Source organism: Heptranchias perlo, unplaced genomic scaffold (genome assembly GCF_035084215.1).
Source record: "Heptranchias perlo isolate sHepPer1 unplaced genomic scaffold, sHepPer1.hap1 HAP1_SCAFFOLD_162, whole genome shotgun sequence".
NCBI lineage: Eukaryota > Metazoa > Chordata > Chondrichthyes > Hexanchiformes > Hexanchidae > Heptranchias > Heptranchias perlo.
In genome coordinates this window covers 365,582-384,834 of record NW_027138881.1, presented here as the reverse complement: position 1 = coordinate 384,834, position 19,253 = coordinate 365,582, and the positions used below count along the sequence as shown (strand labels likewise).

Here is a 19,253-nt window from a genome sequence, read left to right as displayed (position 1 = left end):
TTGAATGTCCCACTGGCTGCTGGCTGAAACACGTCTGTTGCAACATGTTGAGGTGAGAGTGACTGCCCTTGACATCAAGCAGCATTTGACCGAGTGTGGCACCAAGGAGCCCGAGCAAAATTGAAGTCAATGGGAATCAGGGGGAAAACTCTCCCGTGGTTGGAGTCATACCTAGCACAAAGGAAGATGGTAGTGGCTGTTGGAGGCCAATCATCTCAGCCCCAGGACATTGCTGCAGGAGTTCTTCAGGGCAGTGTCCTCGGCCCAACCATCTTCAGCTGCTTCATCAATGACCTTCCCTCCATCATAAGGTCAGAAATGGTGATGTTTGCTGATGATTGCACAGTGTTCAGTTCCATTTGCAACCCCTCAGATAACGAAGCAGTCCGTGCCCGCATGCAGCAAGACCTGGACAACATCCAGGCTTGGGCTGATAAGTGGCAAGTAACATTTGCACCAGGCAATGACCATCTCCAACAAGAGAGCGTCTAACCACCTCCCCTTGACATTCAACAGCATAACCATTGCTGAACCCCTCACCATCAACATCCTGGGGGTCACCATTGACCAGAAACTTAACTGGACCAGCCATATGAATACTGTGGCTACAAGAGCAGGTCAAAGGCTGAGTATTCTGCGGCGAGTGACTCGCCTCCTGACTCCACCATCTACACGGCACAAGTCAGGAACGTGATGGAATACTCTGCATTTGCCTGGATGACTGCAGCTCCAACAACACTCAAGAAGCTCAACACCATCCAGGACAAAGCAGCCCGCTTGATTGGCACCCCATCCACCACCCTAAACATTCACTCCCTTCACCACCGGCGCACTGTGGCTGCAGTGTGTACCATCCACAGGATGCACTGCAGCAACTCGCCAAGGCTTCTTTGACAGCACCTCCCAAACCCGCTACCTCTACCACCTAGAAGGACAAGGGTAGCAGGCACATGGGAACAACACCACCTGCACGTTCCCCTCCAAGTCACACACCATCCCGACTTGGAAATATATCACCATTCCTTCATCGTCGCTGGGTCAAAATCCTGGAACTCCCTTCCTAACAGCACTGTGGGAGAACCTTCACCACACGGACTGCAGCGGTTCAAGAAGGCGGCTCACCACCATCTTCTCAAGGGCAATAAATGCTGGCCTCGCCAGCGACGCCCACATCCCATGAACTAGCTTGCCTACTGTTAATTATGGTCTTTCTTATAGTTTTATAATCATAGGTATAAACATTACACATTATAACCCAATCTATTGTATTACTCACTCTTGCTTAAGCTTGTATTGTGGTTAATAACAGACAAAGCCCTGTTTTTCCTCCTTATTTGATTACGGTTTCAGCTAGCTGATTCAAAGGAATGTCTTCTTATTGTTGCCTCGGTGACTTGTCTGCAATGAAATACCTGTCTCAATTTGTAGCTCAGGCTAACTTCTCTTTCCCATAATGCATATTTTATCAGCCATTTTCTGTCAGTGTATGTTAGTCATTTTAATACTACTATCCCTAAAACCTACATTTGCAACCTCAACGTCGTATTCCATCCTGAGCTGAGCTGTCCTCTCTATCACAAAGACTGCCTACTTCTACCAACATAACATTGCCTGCCTCTAACCCAACCTGAGCCCATCTGATGCTGAAACCCTCATCCAAGCTTTTGTCACATCCAGACTTGACAATTCTACTTCGTTCCTGGCCAGCCTCCTGTCCTCCACCCTCCTTAAACTTCAGCTCATCCAGAAATCTGCTGCCCGTATTATATCCCGCACCAAGTCCTGCTCACCCATCACCCCTGTCCTTGTTGACCTACACTGCCTCCAGTCCCTCAACGACTCCAATTTAAAACTCTCATCATGTTTCAAACCATTCATCACCTCTCCTCCAGCCTGATACCTCTGGCCACTTTTGCAACCCCTGCTCCCTTTGCGCCACCATTGGTGTTTGTGCCTTGAGCCCCGTGGCTCCATGCTCTGCAATTCCATCCCTAAACCCCTCCACCTCTACTTCAACGCTCAGCTTAAATCCAACTCTTTGACCAAGCTTTTGGTCACCGCTCCTAATATTTCGTTCTTTAGCTTGGCATTCATTATTTGATTATGGCTCTGTGAAATGCTATACAAGCAAGTTGTTGTCCTTAAATATTGCTTAATCTGTTTAAGCTCTTGCTGTTTTTCCAATGAATAATCTTTGGTTGGTACTGATTTATCTTTCTGCTTTGCTACAGACATCAAAAATAACACCCAGCCTAACAGTGTTGAAGACAATGATTATACAGCCATAGACTTAGTCTCAAAGTTGACCTCACAAGAATATATATTTATGTCCAAGCATCAATTGACAGACACATTTACAAATGGACATTCTTCTGATATAAACATCGAACTTAGTGCAAATATGACTGACAACACAAGAGGAGGCCCACTGTACTCTGCAGAGTCCAGCATAGCCAGTTTTCTGGTGTATTATGAAGAAAACAAAAGGATGGGGAGCTATAGAATTAATGACACGTTCCTGGAACTGACCTTTGGTAAAGCCTTTAACATGTCTGCAGAGATTCCGTTCTCCAACGAAACATTTCTGCGTGTTATTCACCAAGCAAACCGAACACAGAAAATACGGTAAGTTAACTTATCAAATAGTTTTGCAGAGTTGTGTTGTCTTTGTCTCTCATAACCTGTTGCAGTTCACTTTGCTCCAGATATATTGTTTATCCTGGTATTAGACAAATCCATAACTTAAAAAATGTGCATCTTCTTACAAAGTGTTATGTGGATTTTTTTCTGTTGAAGGCCACATATAACCGCTGCTTATTTGGGCTGCTATTTTTCAGTTGCCCTTCACGTACTCAAATAGAAACCTGCCCAGACATCACTGCTCTCTTGCTAAGCAAGGTAGTGTGAAGAGCTATGTGTCAGCTTAAATTGTGGCTGGCCAGTAACTGTATAATACATTGCACTGCTGGACTGATACTCATTGCAGTCATGCTGTTAGACATCGTGCAGCAATATGAAAAAGTTTGTAAAAGTAAAACGTTACTTGGTAAAGTCGATAACAACACTGCAATTGAAACTTGTGAGATCCGATCTTATAGTGAGACGGTGAAGTAAGGTACAGGAAGTGGACAAAGGTAGTGATGTCATAAACAGATAAGTGGAAGCTAGATAAACACGAGGGAGAAGGGAATAGTAGGATATGTTGATAGGATGAGATGAAGAAGGGTTGGAGGAGGCTCACGTGGTGCATAAACACTGGCATGGACCTGTTGGGCCAAATGGCCTGTTTCTGTGCTGTACATTCTTTGTAATTCTCCACATAACTGAAGTCTTTCATCCCTGGTACCATTCTAGTAAATCTCCTCTGCCCCCTCTCTAAGGCCTGGACCTGGGTGTCCTTGTACACCAGGCACTGAAAGCAAACATGCAGGTGCAGCAAGCAGTTAGGAAGGCGAATGGTATGTTAGCCTTCATTGCAAGAGGATTTGAGTATAGGAGCAAGGATGTCTTACTGCAGTTATACAAGGCCTTGGTGAGACCACATCTGGAGTATTGTGTGCAGTTTTCGTCTTCTTACCTAAGAAAGGATATATTTGCCATAGAGGGAGTGCAGTGAAGGTTCACTAGACTGATCCCTGGGATGGCAGGACTGTCGTATGAGGAGAAATTGGGTCGACTCTGCCTGTATTCACTCGCACTTCACATTTACCTGAGGAAGGAGGAAGCCTCCGAAAGCTTGTGAATTTAAAATAAAATTGCTGGACTATAACTTGGTGTTGTAAAATTGTTTACAATTGTCAACCCCAGTCCATCACCGGCATCTCCACATCATGTATTCACTCGAGTTTAGAAGAATGAGAGGGGATCTCATTGAAACATATAAAATTCTGAAAGGGCTGGGCAGACAGCATGCAGGGAGGATGTTTCCCCTGGCTGGGGGGGTCCAGAACAAGGGGACACAGTCTCAGGATACGGGGTAGGACATTTAGGACTGAGATGAGGAGAAATTCCTTCACTCAGAGGGTGGTGAACCTGTGGAATTCTCTACCCCAGAAAGCTGTGGAGGCCAAGTCCCTGAATATATTTAAGATGGAGCTAGATAGATTTCTAGACACAAAAGGCATCAAGGGGTATGGGGAGAGAGCGGAAATATGGTATTGAGATAGTGGATCAGCCATGATCATATTGAATGGCGGAGCAGGCTCGAAGGGCCGAATGGCCTACTTGTGCTCCTATTTTCTATGTTTCTATCCCTCCTAAAGTGTGGTGCCCAGAATTGGACACAACACTCCTGCTGCGGCTTAACCAGTGTTTCATAAAGGTTTAGCTTACTTTTGTACTCTATGCCTCTATTTATAAAGCCAAGGATCCCGTATGCCTTTTCAACAGCCTTCTCAACTTGACCTGCCACCTTTAAAGACTTGTGTACATACACCCCAGGTCCCTCTGTTCCTGCACCCCCTTTAAAATTGCACCATTGGTTTATAATTTCTCTCCTCATTCTTCCTGCCAAAATTAATCACTTCACACTTCTCTGCATTAAATTTAATCTGCTATGTGTCTGCCCATTTCACTAGTCTGTCTCTGTCCTCCTGAAGTCTGTTACTATCCCTCTCACTGTTTACTACATTTCCGAGTTTCGTGTCATCTGCAAACTTTGAAATTATACCCTGTATACCTAAGTCCAGGTCAATAATATATTATCAAAAAGAGCAATGGTCCCGACACCAACCCCTGCGGGACACCACTGTATACTTCCCTCCAGTCTGAAAAACATCCATTCATCACTACTCTCTGCTTTCTTTCCCTTAGCCAATTTTGCATCCATGCTGCCATTAGCCCTTTAATCCCATGGGTTTCAATTTTGCTAACAAGTCTTTATGTGGTACTTTATCCTTTATCAGACACCTTTTTGAAAGTCCATATTCACAACATCAACCACACTACTCTTATCAACCCTCTCCATTACTTCAAAAAGAACTCAAATAAGTTAGTCAAACACGATTTGCCTTTAACAAATCCGAGCTGGCTTTCATTTATTAACCCATATTTTTCCAAGTGCTAATTAATTTTGTCCCGGATCATTGTCTCTAGAAGTTTCCCCACCCCCGATGTTAGGCTGACTGGCCTGTAGATGCCGGGTTTATCCCCATCCCCTTTTTTTGAACAGCTGTGTAACATTTACAATCCTCCAGTCTTCCGGCACCACTCCCAAATCTAGTGAGGATTGGAAGATTATGGCCAGAGCCTGCGCAATTTCCATCCTTACTTCCCTCAGCAACCGAGGATGTATCCCATCTGGACCAGGTGACATTTCTACGTTGAGTGCAGTTTTTAGTATCTCCTCTTTATTTATTTTTGTCTTATCCAATTTCTCTACTACCTCCTCCATTACTGTGACATTGGCAGCATCCTCTTTGGTGAAGACAGATGCAAAATATCCATTTAGTACCACAGCCAAGCCCTCTGCCTCCACAAGAAGTTCTACTTACTGGTCCCTAATCAGCCCACCCATCCTTTGACGACCCTTTTACTATTTATATGTTTACAAAAGACTTTTGGGTTCCCTTTCATGTTACCCACTAAACTATTCTCATACACTGCCTAAAATGTTGCAGATTTTCAGTGCCATAATTATGCAGGTTTAACACAGGCTAAAATGCACATTTAACACAAACCAATGCAATGTCAATTAAAAATAAATATACTAAAGTAGACTATCAGACTAACTCCAGCCATATTCAGACATTGTTTGCAGAACAGTCAGCATACTAAACTCAGAGAATGCTGTTGTAAACAGAACTACCTTACGTGGACTCTGCTCCCAGTTTCCCAATGGCTAAATAGCTGTGGAGGTGGCTAGACGCTGCAAAGGAGTCCATGTAAATTGGATGCGAATAGCAATTTTAGATAGCTTTGTGTCTGGCATGTGCACTTTGCTGGGAGTCTGTCAGATCTGTACCTGGACTTACCAGCAGAATTAGTGCTGGTAGCAAGAAAGTGGGAGGTCATGGCCACTGTTAGGTCAGGAGCATTTCTTAATATTGCACCAAAGTCCTCATTATAGTTTTTGAATCTGAGTGACAGCTATGCCCATAGCAATTTGTACAAGAAGCTCTGTGCATAGATAGTGAGCCTTTCCTGAGGGCACGTGAGCTTACCAACCCGCCAGTGACGTTCCTGGAATCAGTGCTTTCCATTGTTTGCCGTTCATGTCAGAGCTTCTGCTGTCTAGAGATTGTACAGGCTGTAACAGTGAGGCACATGTAGCAACAGAACTGCTTTGATATTATGTACATAGTTAAAACATTTACAGTAATATCAAACTGTTTGAAGCAGAAACGTTAAATCTGTCCAGTCAGATTTTTATTATTAGGTACAATGTTATATTTTAGCCAAAATATTGTAATCTGAGAGTTTCATGCATCAAAAACAGTCAGAAAACTTTTCAACTGTTTTTAAAAAAAACAATTAAAACAGTCATCTGTTGGACTGGTATCTTAATATTGATATTGGAATATCAGTCATAACACATGATGTAAAAATGGCGCATCTGTCTGATATTTAAATGGTCTTTTGTTTCTTTAAAGCTGGGTATTTTTATTACATTCTCTCTGTTTCTAGCCAGCTGAAGCTCTGCTTGTAACGAGTCTTGGAATTCTTCTTGAACAGCAGGACAGGTAGGTTTGTAACACACATGTTTGTGCAGTGCTTTGTTCCTGTTTACTTTGCTCCAGTCCTAATTTCTTTCTCCATTGCTTTCTTTCAGAAACAGACTGAAGCTGCTGAGAAAGGGGCTGGGGGTGAGTGCTGCTGACATGTACCGATGGAAGTTGTCATCTCACGAACCCTGTAGTTCCACCTGCACAACAGGTACCCTGTATGCTCTTACATATTCATATCATGGAACTGCAACTTACAGCGTGATTAATGAAGTCCATAGGTGGTATGTCAGGAGAAGTATTCCTTTAAGAGAGTACGCCCATTGACTTCATTAACTGTTACAAGAAGCCCCTGCTGGCAAAGAGACAAGACTGAAGTATAATCATTTACATGCTGTTTTATGTAACCAACCCCACTACCTCCCTCCTAAATATCTTCCAAAACATCAAACATTATGATTGACTATTGGGGTACAAACTGGACTACCCCAGAATGGAGGCCATGTCGGTCACACCTCTTAACCCCATCATGTCTCAACATTTCACCACTTGGTGTCAGCCTTAGCTCAGTGGTAGCATTCTCACCTCTCAATCACAGGGTTGTGGGTTCATGCCCCATTCCAGAGACTCAAGTACGTAATTGGAAATGTTCTCAGGGATTCTCCCAATGTGCCAGAGGGAGCCCCAGATAGATGCATAAATAGGATTTCTACCAAAATTATGGCTGCCGATCAGGAGTGGATAAGGAAATTTCCGACAATAATCTAGGCTGACACTTCAGTGCAGTGCTGAGCCCGTGGTGCACTGTTGGAGGTGCTGTCTTCTGGGTGAGATGTTAAACAGAAGCCTCTACTGCCCTCTCAGGTGGATGTAAAAAATCATATGGCACTGTTTAAAGAAGAGCAGGGGAGTTCTCCCCAGTGTCCTGGCCAATATTTATCCCTCAACCAATATCACTAAGAACAGATTATCTGGTCTTTACCTCATTTACTGCTTTTGAGACTTTGCTGTGCACAAATTGGCTGCCGTGTTTCCCTATATTACAACAATGACTACTCTTCAAAAGTACTTCATTGGTTGTGAAATGCTTTGGGACATCCTGAAAAATGCTATAGAAATGCAAATTCATTCTTTTTTTTCTTTGCATGGTCCAAGGATTTACAGGCTTCAGATATTTAGGTGGAACAGTGAAATGTAACCTCTGAACACCCAAAGAAGGATATTGCCCCACCACCCCAGCTTATACACTAGCCAAGCAGCTCGGACAGCCGGCTTGCTTTCTGCCCAGTTCAGAATGGAAAGAATATTTCTACATTAGAGTATATTCTGGAAGGAATTTTCAGTTAAATGAGGACAAATCTTGCTCAGTGATAGGATGGTTTATATGTGATAAGATCAGTCAGTCCTCTTTGTATTCATGATCATCATAATATTGGATGCTCTGAAGCAGCAGCATAACTGTAATGAGCAGGCATGTTATTTCTGAATAATTACATCTATACGTAATGAGTATCTGCAAATTATTCAGTCAAACTCCTCATGGACTGTTGGGCATCCAGTGTAGCTGATCAGACACTGGTGTCTTTAGCTCACAAAATATATCACCTCACATTAAGGGTTTCAAGTAGAATATAACTTCTCATTAATATATTTATAGCAGGATCAGAGCACTGGTGCATATAAAGGGATTCATGATTTCAGCCTGCCTGATGCTGGTGCCCCAACCAATGCATTTCTTGTAATTGTGCTAAATGAAATTATAGAACAAATGGAGAAACATTACATCATGGAGTACCAAAAAAAGTGTGAATTGGTTGCGTGCATCCTGATGTTTAAATGAACCCCTCCACTTCCCAATAATTGTTAGAGCTCGATGTCAAGAGAACTCTTTGGCATTTGTTTCAAGTAACAAAATATTCAACAAGCATTACTGGGGTGATCATGTGCATGCAATAATAATATTATAAACGCACTTACGAATAAAATTGAGCACTAGTTAAATTGTCTTCAGAGAGATATGATTAAAAAGAAGCAGTGCAGTGTTTGCAACTGGTTAACCGCTTAGACAGAATTACTATGTATACCCCAAGTGAAAGGTACACCTGGGCCACCAGTGATGTTATCGGAATGTCTGATTCCCCTTTCCTATCTGATTTAAAAGACTTGTATCTAGTGATAAAAGATATATTTGTTTCTACTCGCTAGTCATGAATTATCTTTAAACTTTCCTGTGATTGAACAGGAACGAAAGGCAGCCTGAATGGAATTGTGTGATGAGTAGATAATGGCCCTGAAATTGCACAGGGGTACGCCCGGTCTCCTGCCATAAATTTGTGGGAGACTGCTAGAACCCCCAGAGATACAGTGTAAAATGCTGAAAACAGACTGTAAAAGTACTGATATTTATAAAACACTAGTTAGGCCCCAGCTGGAGTATTGTGTCCAATTCTGGGCACCACATTTTAGGAAGGATGTCAAGGCCTCATAGAGGGTGCAGACTTCAGTTATGTGGAGAGACTAGAGAATCTGGTGTTGTCTCCTTAGAGCAGAGAATGTTAAGAGGAGATTTAATAGAGGTGATCAAAATCACGAAGGGTTTTGAGAGAGTAAATAAGGAGAAACTGTTTCCAGTGGCGGAAGGGTCGATAACCAGAGGACACAGATTTAAGGTAATTGGCAAAAGAACCAGAGGGGAAAAGAGGAGAAACTTTTTACTCAGTGAGTTGTTATGATCTGGAATGTGCTGCCTGGAAGGGCGGTGAAAGCAGATTCAATAATAACTTTCAAAAGGGAATTGGATAAATACTTGAAGGGAAAAATTTTACAGGGCTGTGGGGAAAGGGCAGGGGAGTGGGACTAATTGGATAGCTCTTTCAAAGAGCCGGCACAGGCACAATGGGCCGAATGGCCTCCTGTGCTGTATCATCTATGATTAGTTCACAGCCAGATGACTAGAGCTGATTTTGTGATCAACTGGTGCCAAATAACTGTATTTGTTATCCTTATCCATGGTGCAGGATTAAAAGAGAACACTGTCACGTGTAATGTGTTCCTGTTTAAAAAACTGTTTAGAACAGCTCGCTCTTTGTATTGCTGTGTGCAGGAGTATCCACTTCATATGCATTGTGTGTTCGTTATGATGGCATTGAAGTTGACGATTCATATTGTGATTCTTTGACTCGCCCAGAGCCAGTTCATGAGTATTGTGTCGGAAGAGAATGTCAACCAAGGTAAGTAACCAGTTTTCTGTTTATATTATCCTTTCATACACCTAGTATTTATTGAAACGATATTTCTCAAAATGTGGTTGGAGCTATATTGCATTAAATATTGACCTTTTACAAAAATTAACGGCATATGGATTAAAGGCAATGCAGCTGAATGGGTAGACAGATGGTGAGCTGGCAGAAAGGAAAGAGTATGGGTAAATGGATGTTTTTTGGATTGATAGGATTTGGGTAGTTGATGTAACCCAGGGATTTTTTTTTTATTCATTCATGGGATGTGGGCATCGCTGGCAAGGCTGGCATTTATTGCCCATCCCTAATTGCCCTTGAGAAGGTGGTGGTGAGCCGCCTTCTTGAACCGCTGCAGGCCATGTGGTGAAGGTTCTCCCACAGTGCTGTTAGGAAGGGAGTTCCAGGATTTTGACCCAGTGACGATGAAGGAACAGTGATATATTTCCAAGTCGGGATGGTGTGTGACTTGGAGGGGAACGTGCAGGTGGTGTTGTTCCCATGAGCCTGCTGCCCTTGTCCTTCTAGGTGGTAGAAGGCGTGGGTTTGGGAGGTGCTGGAACTTCTTGCTTTCCATTTGTTTATATAACTGATTTGGACATAAGCATAATGGGGATGATATTGCAGGGCAATTGGAAGAAATGTCGTCACACAGAAGGTTACTAGAACATGGAATGCTTTAGCACAAGTGGCTATTGATGCAGAGACTATAACATCATATAAAGGCACTGGAGAAAGATTTGGAAAGGAAGTCTACAAAAGAATATGGGAGAAAAGCATAGTAATGGGATGAGAGTAGTTAGCTTCAGTTGAAGAGCTAGCATTGGGGCAGGTGCAGTGGGCTGAATAGCCTCCTACCGTAGTTTCTATGATTGTATTTCATTGGACTGGTTTTATGTAAGATCTTCCACTGCAATTCTGCACATGGTGAATTTTTGATCTCAATCAGGTTACTAAATGGAGATGCTGGGGTAGAAAGGAGTCTGGGCCTGTTTTTGGGCCCAGACTCAGCTCTGTGCGAGAAGCCGCACTCAAATCAAGAGGCCCAAGGATCGATAGAAATTGTTCCTCGGGCCTCGTCTGAGTGCTTGGGAATGAGCTGCCGGCACTGGTCACGCCTCTACAGGCAGCTCACCTGACAAGAAAAAACAATTTAGGGCCGTCAGAGTTCAAAACAAAACACACAATTCACTACCTATACCCCTCAATTAATTGTCTCTCAAAATGCCTATCCAATTCCCTGTTAGAATTACTGATGATATTGGCTATAATTGCCTTCCTGGGCAATCCATTCCAAACATTCACCACCCTCTAGCTTTATTTGACCTGTTCATTCACCTTCCCTCTTATCAGTTTCATCCCATGTTTCCTCTTTGTAGTTTTTAAGGCCATGGTAAACAGTTTCTCAGGGTTAAACTTGTCAATACGCTTAAGGATCTTTAATACCGCAACAATTTTTCTCTTAGTTGGTTCCATTTTAATCTGGAAGTAGGAGGATGGGTAGTGTTCACATAGCATGCACTGGTTTGTCCTTTTTGTAAATAACTTGTTGCAGATGGGAGACGAGTAGCTGGAGTGAATGTTCACGCACTTGTGGCGAAGGATACCAATTGCGAATAGTCCGCTGCTGGAAGATGATTTCTGCAGGGTTTGACAGCTCAGTGTACAATGAAATGTGTGAATCTGCTGATCTATTCAGGCCATCAGAACGCAAAACCTGCAAAAACCCAGCTTGTGGCCCGCAGTGGGAGATGTCCGAGTGGTCAGAGGTAGGATTACTTCATGTTTTTACATGTAACTAATATAGTCTCTAATGTTCATTCAGTTGTTGTAGTCCATGTGTCATGTGTACATCAAACAATCCAATAGGGACATTATTAAGGATTCCTGTTTCTAAGAGATTTTCATGCTGAGTTACTTGGCTTTTGTGCCCTGCACAAATTTCCCCAATGTACACAATTGTGTTTTTCCCATTATTACATTCGGACTGCTCCTGGTGTGGGCCAGTGTTTTCTCATATAAAGCACAACATCGGCTAATTTTTTAACCCTACAAAATTGAGAATTTTTGAAGCACTGAAGTGAGCCCTGACTCAAACATTTTGTACAAAGTCCCAATTTATGTTATGTAATGGATTCAATATGTAATTGTTTACAAGTGGAGCACCTCACAGATTCTGACAAATATTCCAAGGGAGGTTCAAAAGGAAGAGGCTGCTGATACTTGGAAAGGTTCCCTTTCTTACCTGAAGTCATCAGGCAGGTCTTCCATCTTCCATCTCCATTCACATGAGGGGAAATCGGCAAAGAACCATCCATAGGGATGGTCGTATCTGTCAGGAACTATCCAGAGTGCCACTAATTACCAAAAGTGAGTGGAGGGTAATATTTTTAATGCGAACTGCAGCACATATGATGCTGATGCTCCGCATGATGAAGCATGTCAGACTGACTCGCCATCCTATAATATCTTGCTTAAAAAAGGGAAGCAAAAAAATGAGCAGAATGAAGTCCTTTAGATCTACAAGCAAAATCTGTTGCTGTGTAATTGGTAAAAAGAGTTGGCAACGTTCTCACTGTTCTCTTATTCAGGTCTCCCATTACACCCATACTTCCTCAACTAGGAATCTGGACGGGAAACATGCTCTCAACCAAAGCTGTTCTTGTCCTGGCAGATGCAGAGGGACAGTTCCCCTCCGTGTGGCAAAACAGCTGGTCTCCTCTTACTGCCTTCCCCTGACAGAAAGTCTGTTTGGGAGCTCACCGAGTGGGAATCGCTGGCTCAGTCCCTCACGTTTTGTAACTCATATAACTCAGTACATTGGAAGAGCTATAACAAAGGATTAAAGATCTGTTTTGCAGTTCTGTTTTGTGACATACCCTAATGCATTTTCTTTCCCAGTGTACAGCAAAGTGTGCAGAACTGGTTACTGTGACCAGGGAAGTGAGATGCTCAAAGGAAGAATGGTTGTGTGATGAGAAAACAAAGCCGCCATCTCAGAAAGATTGTGTTGGACCCCCTTGTGATCGCCAGTGGACTGTTTCAGACTGGGGCCCGGTAGGTCCTACTGTAGATCAGGTTGAACAATTGCTCTTATTTTCTTCGCAGCATCTTTGAATCTTCATCTCCACCTTTGCCCTCCTTTATTTTTTCTTTCACCTTTTCTACATGAGCCCTTGTTTTATTAATGGTCTTTCCACTAGAGAAATGAATAGATTAAGGTGTCAGTCATGGCTCAGTAGTAGCACTCTTCCCCCTGAGTAAGAAGGTAGTGGGTTCGAGCTCTCCTCCAGAAACTTGAGTGCATAATCTCGACTGACACTCCAGTGGAGTACCGAGGGAGCGCTGCACTGAGTGCTGAACTCCAGATGAGATGTCATCTTGATATATATATATGTTAAACATGTTGATGCTAATTTTTTTGCTCCAGTGCAGTACTAAGGGAGCGCTGCACCGTCAGAGGTGCCGCCTTTTGGATGAGGTGTTAAACCAAAGCCCCGTCTGCCCTCTCAGGTGGACATAAAGTGCCCCACGGCACTATTCGAAGAAGAGCAGGACGGTTCACCTGGTGTCCTAGCAAACATTTATCCCTCAACCAACACCTAAAACAGATATTCTGGTCATTTATTTAGTTGCTGTTTGTGGGATTTTGCTGTGCTCAAATTGGCTGCCGCGTTTCCTACGTTACAGGTAATGATAGAATGAGGAATATGCCGGTATATAAGAAATAGGAACAGGAGTAGGCCATTCGGCCCCTCGAGCCTGCTCCGCCATTCAATAAGAACATGGTTGATCTTCGACCTCAACTCCACTTTCCCGCCCGATCCCCATATCCCTTGATTTTCCTAGAGTCCAAAAATCCATCTATCTCAGCCTTGAATATGCTCAACAACTCAGTATCCACAGCCCTCTGGGGTAGAGAATTCCAAAGATTCACAACCCTCTGAGTGAAGAAATTCCTCCTCATCTCAGTCTTACATGGCTGACCCCTTAGCCTACGACTATGCCCCTAGTTCTAGACTCTCCAGCCAGGGAAAACAACCTCTCAGCATCAACCCTATCAAGCCCCCTCATAATCTTATATGTTTCTATGAGATCACCTCTCATCTTCTAAACTCCAGAGAATATAGGCCCATTTTACTCAATCTCTCCTCGTCGGACAACCCTCTCATTCCAGGAATCAATCTAGTGAACCTTCGTTGCACCGCCTCTAAGACAAATATTCCTTCCTTAGATAAGGAGACCAAAACTGTACGCAGCACTCCGGGTGAGGTCTCACCAAAGCCCTGAACAACTGTAGTAAGACTTCCTTACTCTTGTACTCCAACCCCCTTTCAATAAAGGTCAACATGCCATTTGCCTTCTTAATTGCTTGCTGTACCTGCATGCTAACTTTTTGTGTTTCTTGTATGAGGACACCCAAATCTCTCTGAACACCAACATTTAATAGTTTCCCACCATTTAAAAAATATTGTTTTTCTATTCTTCCTATCGAAGTGAATAACCTCACATTTCCCCACATTATACTCCATCTGCCACCTTCTTGCCCACCTAACCTGTCTATATCCCTTTGCAGATTCTTTGGGCACGATTATAACTTCAAAGTCTGTGGGCGGGGAGCGGGGGGGGGGGTGCAAACAAAATCGGGCATTTCTGGAGCGGGAAGGAATCCCGGCTCCAACCTGCTGAGAAACACGCACAACCCAGATCCATCTGGGTGTGCATCGAACCCGGAAGTGCGGGACGATATCTAAACCAGGAATTAAAACATTTAAAGTACTTGAAATCTTCATTAATGTATTTAACTTTTGGCTGGAAGAGCTTTGTGTTTAGACCGAGAATTCTTGGTTCACACTCAGAATTGTTCTGTTTACACATATTTATCTACTTTTTGGACCCCCTCAAACTGACAACATCAGGATGGGGTGGGGGGGTGCGATGGCTGCATTCACCAGTACATCCGAGAAGGAGGAACATCACCATCCTCGCCAGGCACAGCGTGCACTTCCGCCACTTGCAGCTCCACAGCACAGAAGTGTGCCACAGGAACCCGCACAAGAGCAGAGAGGGGATCAACAGAGGGACCGACGTCGCAGGAAGCACTACCCTCGTGAGACCAAGGCTGAGCTTCCTGGACCTCTCTGAGGAGCAGTGCCTACGAAGGGTCAGAGTGAGTCACCAGATAGTCGCAGACATCTGCAGCCTCCTTCATGCCGAGCTGCTCCCTGCTGTGCCTGGTGGCATCGCATTGTCCGTGGCAGTTAAAGTGACCACTGCCCTCAACTTCTTCGCTACTGGATCATTGATACTGCCGGGGCCTCTCAATTGTCTGCCCACAAGTGCATATGACAGGTCACCAATGGTTTATTTCGCAGGACGTCCCACTACATCAACTTCCCCATGGACGACCTCAGCCAGACGGAGAGGGCAGTGGGTTTCCACTCTGGCTGGCTTCCCACGTGTACTGGGTGCAATCGATTGCACGCGTGTAGCAATCCGAGCACCTACGCACGAGCCAGGACTATTCATCAACAGAAAGGGATATCACTCAATCAACGCGCAGCTCGTTTGTGACCATCACAAAAAGTTTCTTCACGTGTACGCCAGACTCCCTGGCAGCTGCCATGATTCATTCATTCTGAGGGAATCCCACATCCCGGCCCTCTTCCAGCCTTAAGGGATGGCTCCTCGGAGACAAGGGATGCACATGCGGCTCATGACACCTGTGAGAAACCCCATCAGTGAGGCACAGCGTCAATACAACGACTGTCACGTCGCCACCAGGTCTGTCACTAAACATGCAATAGGACTGCTGAAGAAGCGATTTCGGTGCCTGGATCGGTCTGGGGGAACACTTCAATACCCACCAGCAAGAGTGGGTAGAATTAAAGTCGTCTGTTGTGTCCTGCACAACATGGGGCAACAGAGAGGGTTACCAGTTAATGAGGCCCCATGCCCTCATCCAGCATCCACATCTGCCATCAACATTGAGGAGGAGGAGGAGGAGGAGGAGGTACCCATTGGCAGAGCAGTGGCTCTCATGAGGCCAGGGAGTCACTAATATTTGAACGATTCTCATAAAGACATCTGCAAAGTGAGGATAGTTCAGTCCTCAGAACACCTGGAAAGAGCAGCGCCAACACCAGTGCCCCCCACCCTGCTCAAAACAATCCTACAATTACACATACACCCACTGTAAACACAACCACTGGGTGGCATCAAGTCTCGCCGTTCATGATGAAGCACATGAAAGATCGCTATCACAAAAAGCAGTCAAAAATGGGCAAGACGTGGCAGTAGTGGTGAGAATGCTAACATTTAATGTGAATGAAAAACATCACAGTCTGTCAGACACCGTTGTGCATACCCTTCGTGATCACAAAACATTAGCCTTTTGCTTCCTACTACTTCTACGTGGTGCATCCCCTGTGGCTGTAGCAGAGGTAGCGGCAGGTTGCTTATGTTCATGGCCTGACTGTTGAGATGCTTTTGGCGTGCGCGCTCTGAGTTTTGGAGCCTTGAGGGCCCCGCCAAAGACTGCTCCAATTGCACCAGTGCAAGGGCAGACTCAGCCACCTGGAGAGGGGGCAGCATTGTGGGTACTGGTTGAGGGGGGGGGGCAATGGGTGAGATATTGGGGCGCTTTGAGTGGAGTCAACACTTCCATGTCCCCTTTTGCTATCATCCCTCTCCTGGGCCAGGCCCACATCACTCCCACCACCCTGCTGGACAACAGTTCGGAAGACTTGTGTGATGCTTTGGAAGCCCACTTGTAAAGTTTCTGTCTGCCTGTTTAAGGCGGCAGAATGTTGCTCACCCTGAGTCCGAACAGCCATTGAGGGCCTGAATGGACTCATTTGCGAGGCGTGCTTGAAGCTCAATGGAGGCTAGCCTTCTCTCCATCGCAGACATTCCCGCACTTACCTGCGCCATTATCTCAGACATTCCCGCACGTCCCTGTGCCACCATTCCACTAATGCAAGAGGTGGACTTCTCCTCCTCTCTGCTATTGTGGAGAGTGCGTGGCACCTGTTCCAGTGCCTCGCAGATGTGCGGCTGTCCCTCGATCATTGTCCTTTTAAAGAATGGCCCCCGGGGTTCGGCATCTGCGTCCAGCTGAGCAGAGCCTGGAGAGGAGCGCGCCCACCAACGTGGACTCTCCACAGCTGCCCCGCCACCAGTGTCTGCTCATGCTCACTTGTATGTGTGGTGACTCACCAGTTGCCAACCCAACTAACTGACTACTAGGACCCATCGCTAAGATATGACGGTGTACCCTTAGAGGCCGGGAGCTCCTCTGAGGAATCGCTCTCTCACTTCAGTTGTTGAAGGGCCTGGAAGAGAACAGAGGGCAATATTAAGTATCATCACAGATGTGTCATGTTGTGATGAGCACACTGAGGTGTTCAACATGCCAAGCATTGTTAACATCAATTCATTCGTGTGATGAATGTTAAAGTTGTGTCACCAGACGTTTGTGGGGTGCCAGTCTCGGCATCTCTGATGGACAGGCACTCCAGGATGTGGCTGATCTGCAGGGCCTCATCCTCCGCCTCTGTGAGGACCACAGTTTGTTGTGGCCCCTCTTCAGTCCGCACCCTCTTCCATGTATTTTGCGCTCTCCTACAAGGGAAGAAAGTACAGACGTGTGAGGGTGAAGTGATGAGCCGATGAATGCATTGCTTTGGATGAGGCTGACCATGAAAGAGGTGTATCAGAGGGTGAGCATGAGACAGAGACATCACATTGGATCAGGATTGGGGTGAGTGGTAGTGCTGGGTTCACAAATGGGGAGATGAGGAAGTACATAAGTACATAAGAACATAAGAAATAGGAGCAGGAGTAGGCCAATCGGCCCCTCGAGCCTGCTCCGCCATTCAATAAGATCATGGCTGATCTGATCCTAACCTCAAATCTAAAGAACACAAGTAGGAGCAGGACCCGGCCACTCAGCCCCTGGAAGTGCTCAAGAAATGAAGGTAAGTTGGGGATGAGCCTTAAGTGGGGGTGAGGAGGGATGTGAAGGAGTAGTCTTGGCAGTGCAGAATGATGTGAGGGGCGGGCGGGCGGGGGGTGGGGGTGATGTGCAACAAGGAACGCAGGAGAATCAGTAAGTGTGCTCACTTTTGCTGACCTAGTTAGGTCGTTGAAACACTTCCTGCTCTGGACCCAAGTGCGGCAGATGTTGCTCCTGCTGGTGACCTCCTCTGCCATCTTGAGCCAGGCCTTGTGGCAGAGGCAGAGCGCTTCCTCCTGTCAGCCGGGTAAGATAGTTCCCTTCTCCTCCTCACCCCGGCCAGCAGGACCTCAAGTGAAGCGTCACTGAATCATAGGAATATAGGAACAGGAGTAGGCCATTCAGCCCCTCGTGCCTGCTCCGCCATTTGATAAGATCATGGCTGATCTGTGATCTAACTTCATATACCTGCCTTTGGCCCACATCCCTTAATACCTTTGGTTGCCAAAAAGCTATCTATCTCACATTTAAATTTAGCAATTGAGCTGGTATCAATCGCCGTTTGCGGAAGAGAGTTCCAAACTCCTACCACCCTTTGTGTGTAGAAATGTTTTCTAATCTCACTCCTGAAAGGTCTGGCTCTAATTTTTAGACTGTGCCCCCTACTCCTAGAATCCCCAACCAGCGGAAATAGTTTCTCTCTATCCACCCTATCTGTTCCCCTTAATATCTTATAATCTTCAATCAGATCACCGCTTAACCTTCGAAACTCCAGAGAATACAACCCCAATTTGTGTAATCTCTCCTCGTAACTTAACCCTTGAAGTCCGGGTATCATTCTAGTAAACCTACGCTGCACTCCCTCCAAGGCCAATATGTCCTTCCGAAGGTGCGGTGCCCAGAACTGCTCACAGTACTCCAGGTGCAGTCTAACCAGGGTTTTGTATAGCTGCAGCATAACTTCTGCCCCCTTGTACTCTAGTCCTCCAGATATAAAGGCCAGCATTCCATTAGCCTTCTTGATTATTTTCTGCACCTGTTCATGACACTTCAATGATCTATGTACCTGAACCCCGAGGTCCCTTTGGACATCCACTGTTTTTAACTTTTTACCATTTAGAAAGTACCCTGTTCTATCCTTTTTTGATCCAAAGTGGATGACCTCACATTTGTCTACATTGAATTCCATTTGCCACAGTTTTGCCCATTCACCTAATCTATCAATATCCCTTTGTAATTTTATGTTTTCATCTCCACTGCTTACAATGCCACCAATCTTTGTGTCATCGGCAAACTTAGATATGAGACTTTCTATGCCTTCATCCAAGTCGTTAATAAATATTGTGAATAATTGAGGCCCCAAGACAGATCCCTGGGGGACTCCACTAGTCACATCCT

General features: G+C 45.0%; 1 protein-coding gene across 1 annotated transcript in view; it reads left to right on the top strand.

The window, feature by feature from the left end:
* The window catches only part of LOC137309336 (ADAMTS-like protein 2), a 109,019-nt gene that overhangs the window by 68,038 nt on the left and 21,728 nt on the right, over positions 1–19,253 (top strand). Inside the window, 7 exon segments of the mRNA XM_067977593.1 lie at positions 2,232–2,593; positions 2,596–2,625; positions 6,625–6,680; positions 6,770–6,873; positions 9,766–9,892; positions 11,454–11,667; positions 12,800–12,955. Of these exon segments, the coding sequence (XP_067833694.1) occupies positions 2,232–2,593; positions 2,596–2,625; positions 6,625–6,680; positions 6,770–6,873; positions 9,766–9,892; positions 11,454–11,667; positions 12,800–12,955 (1,049 nt within the window).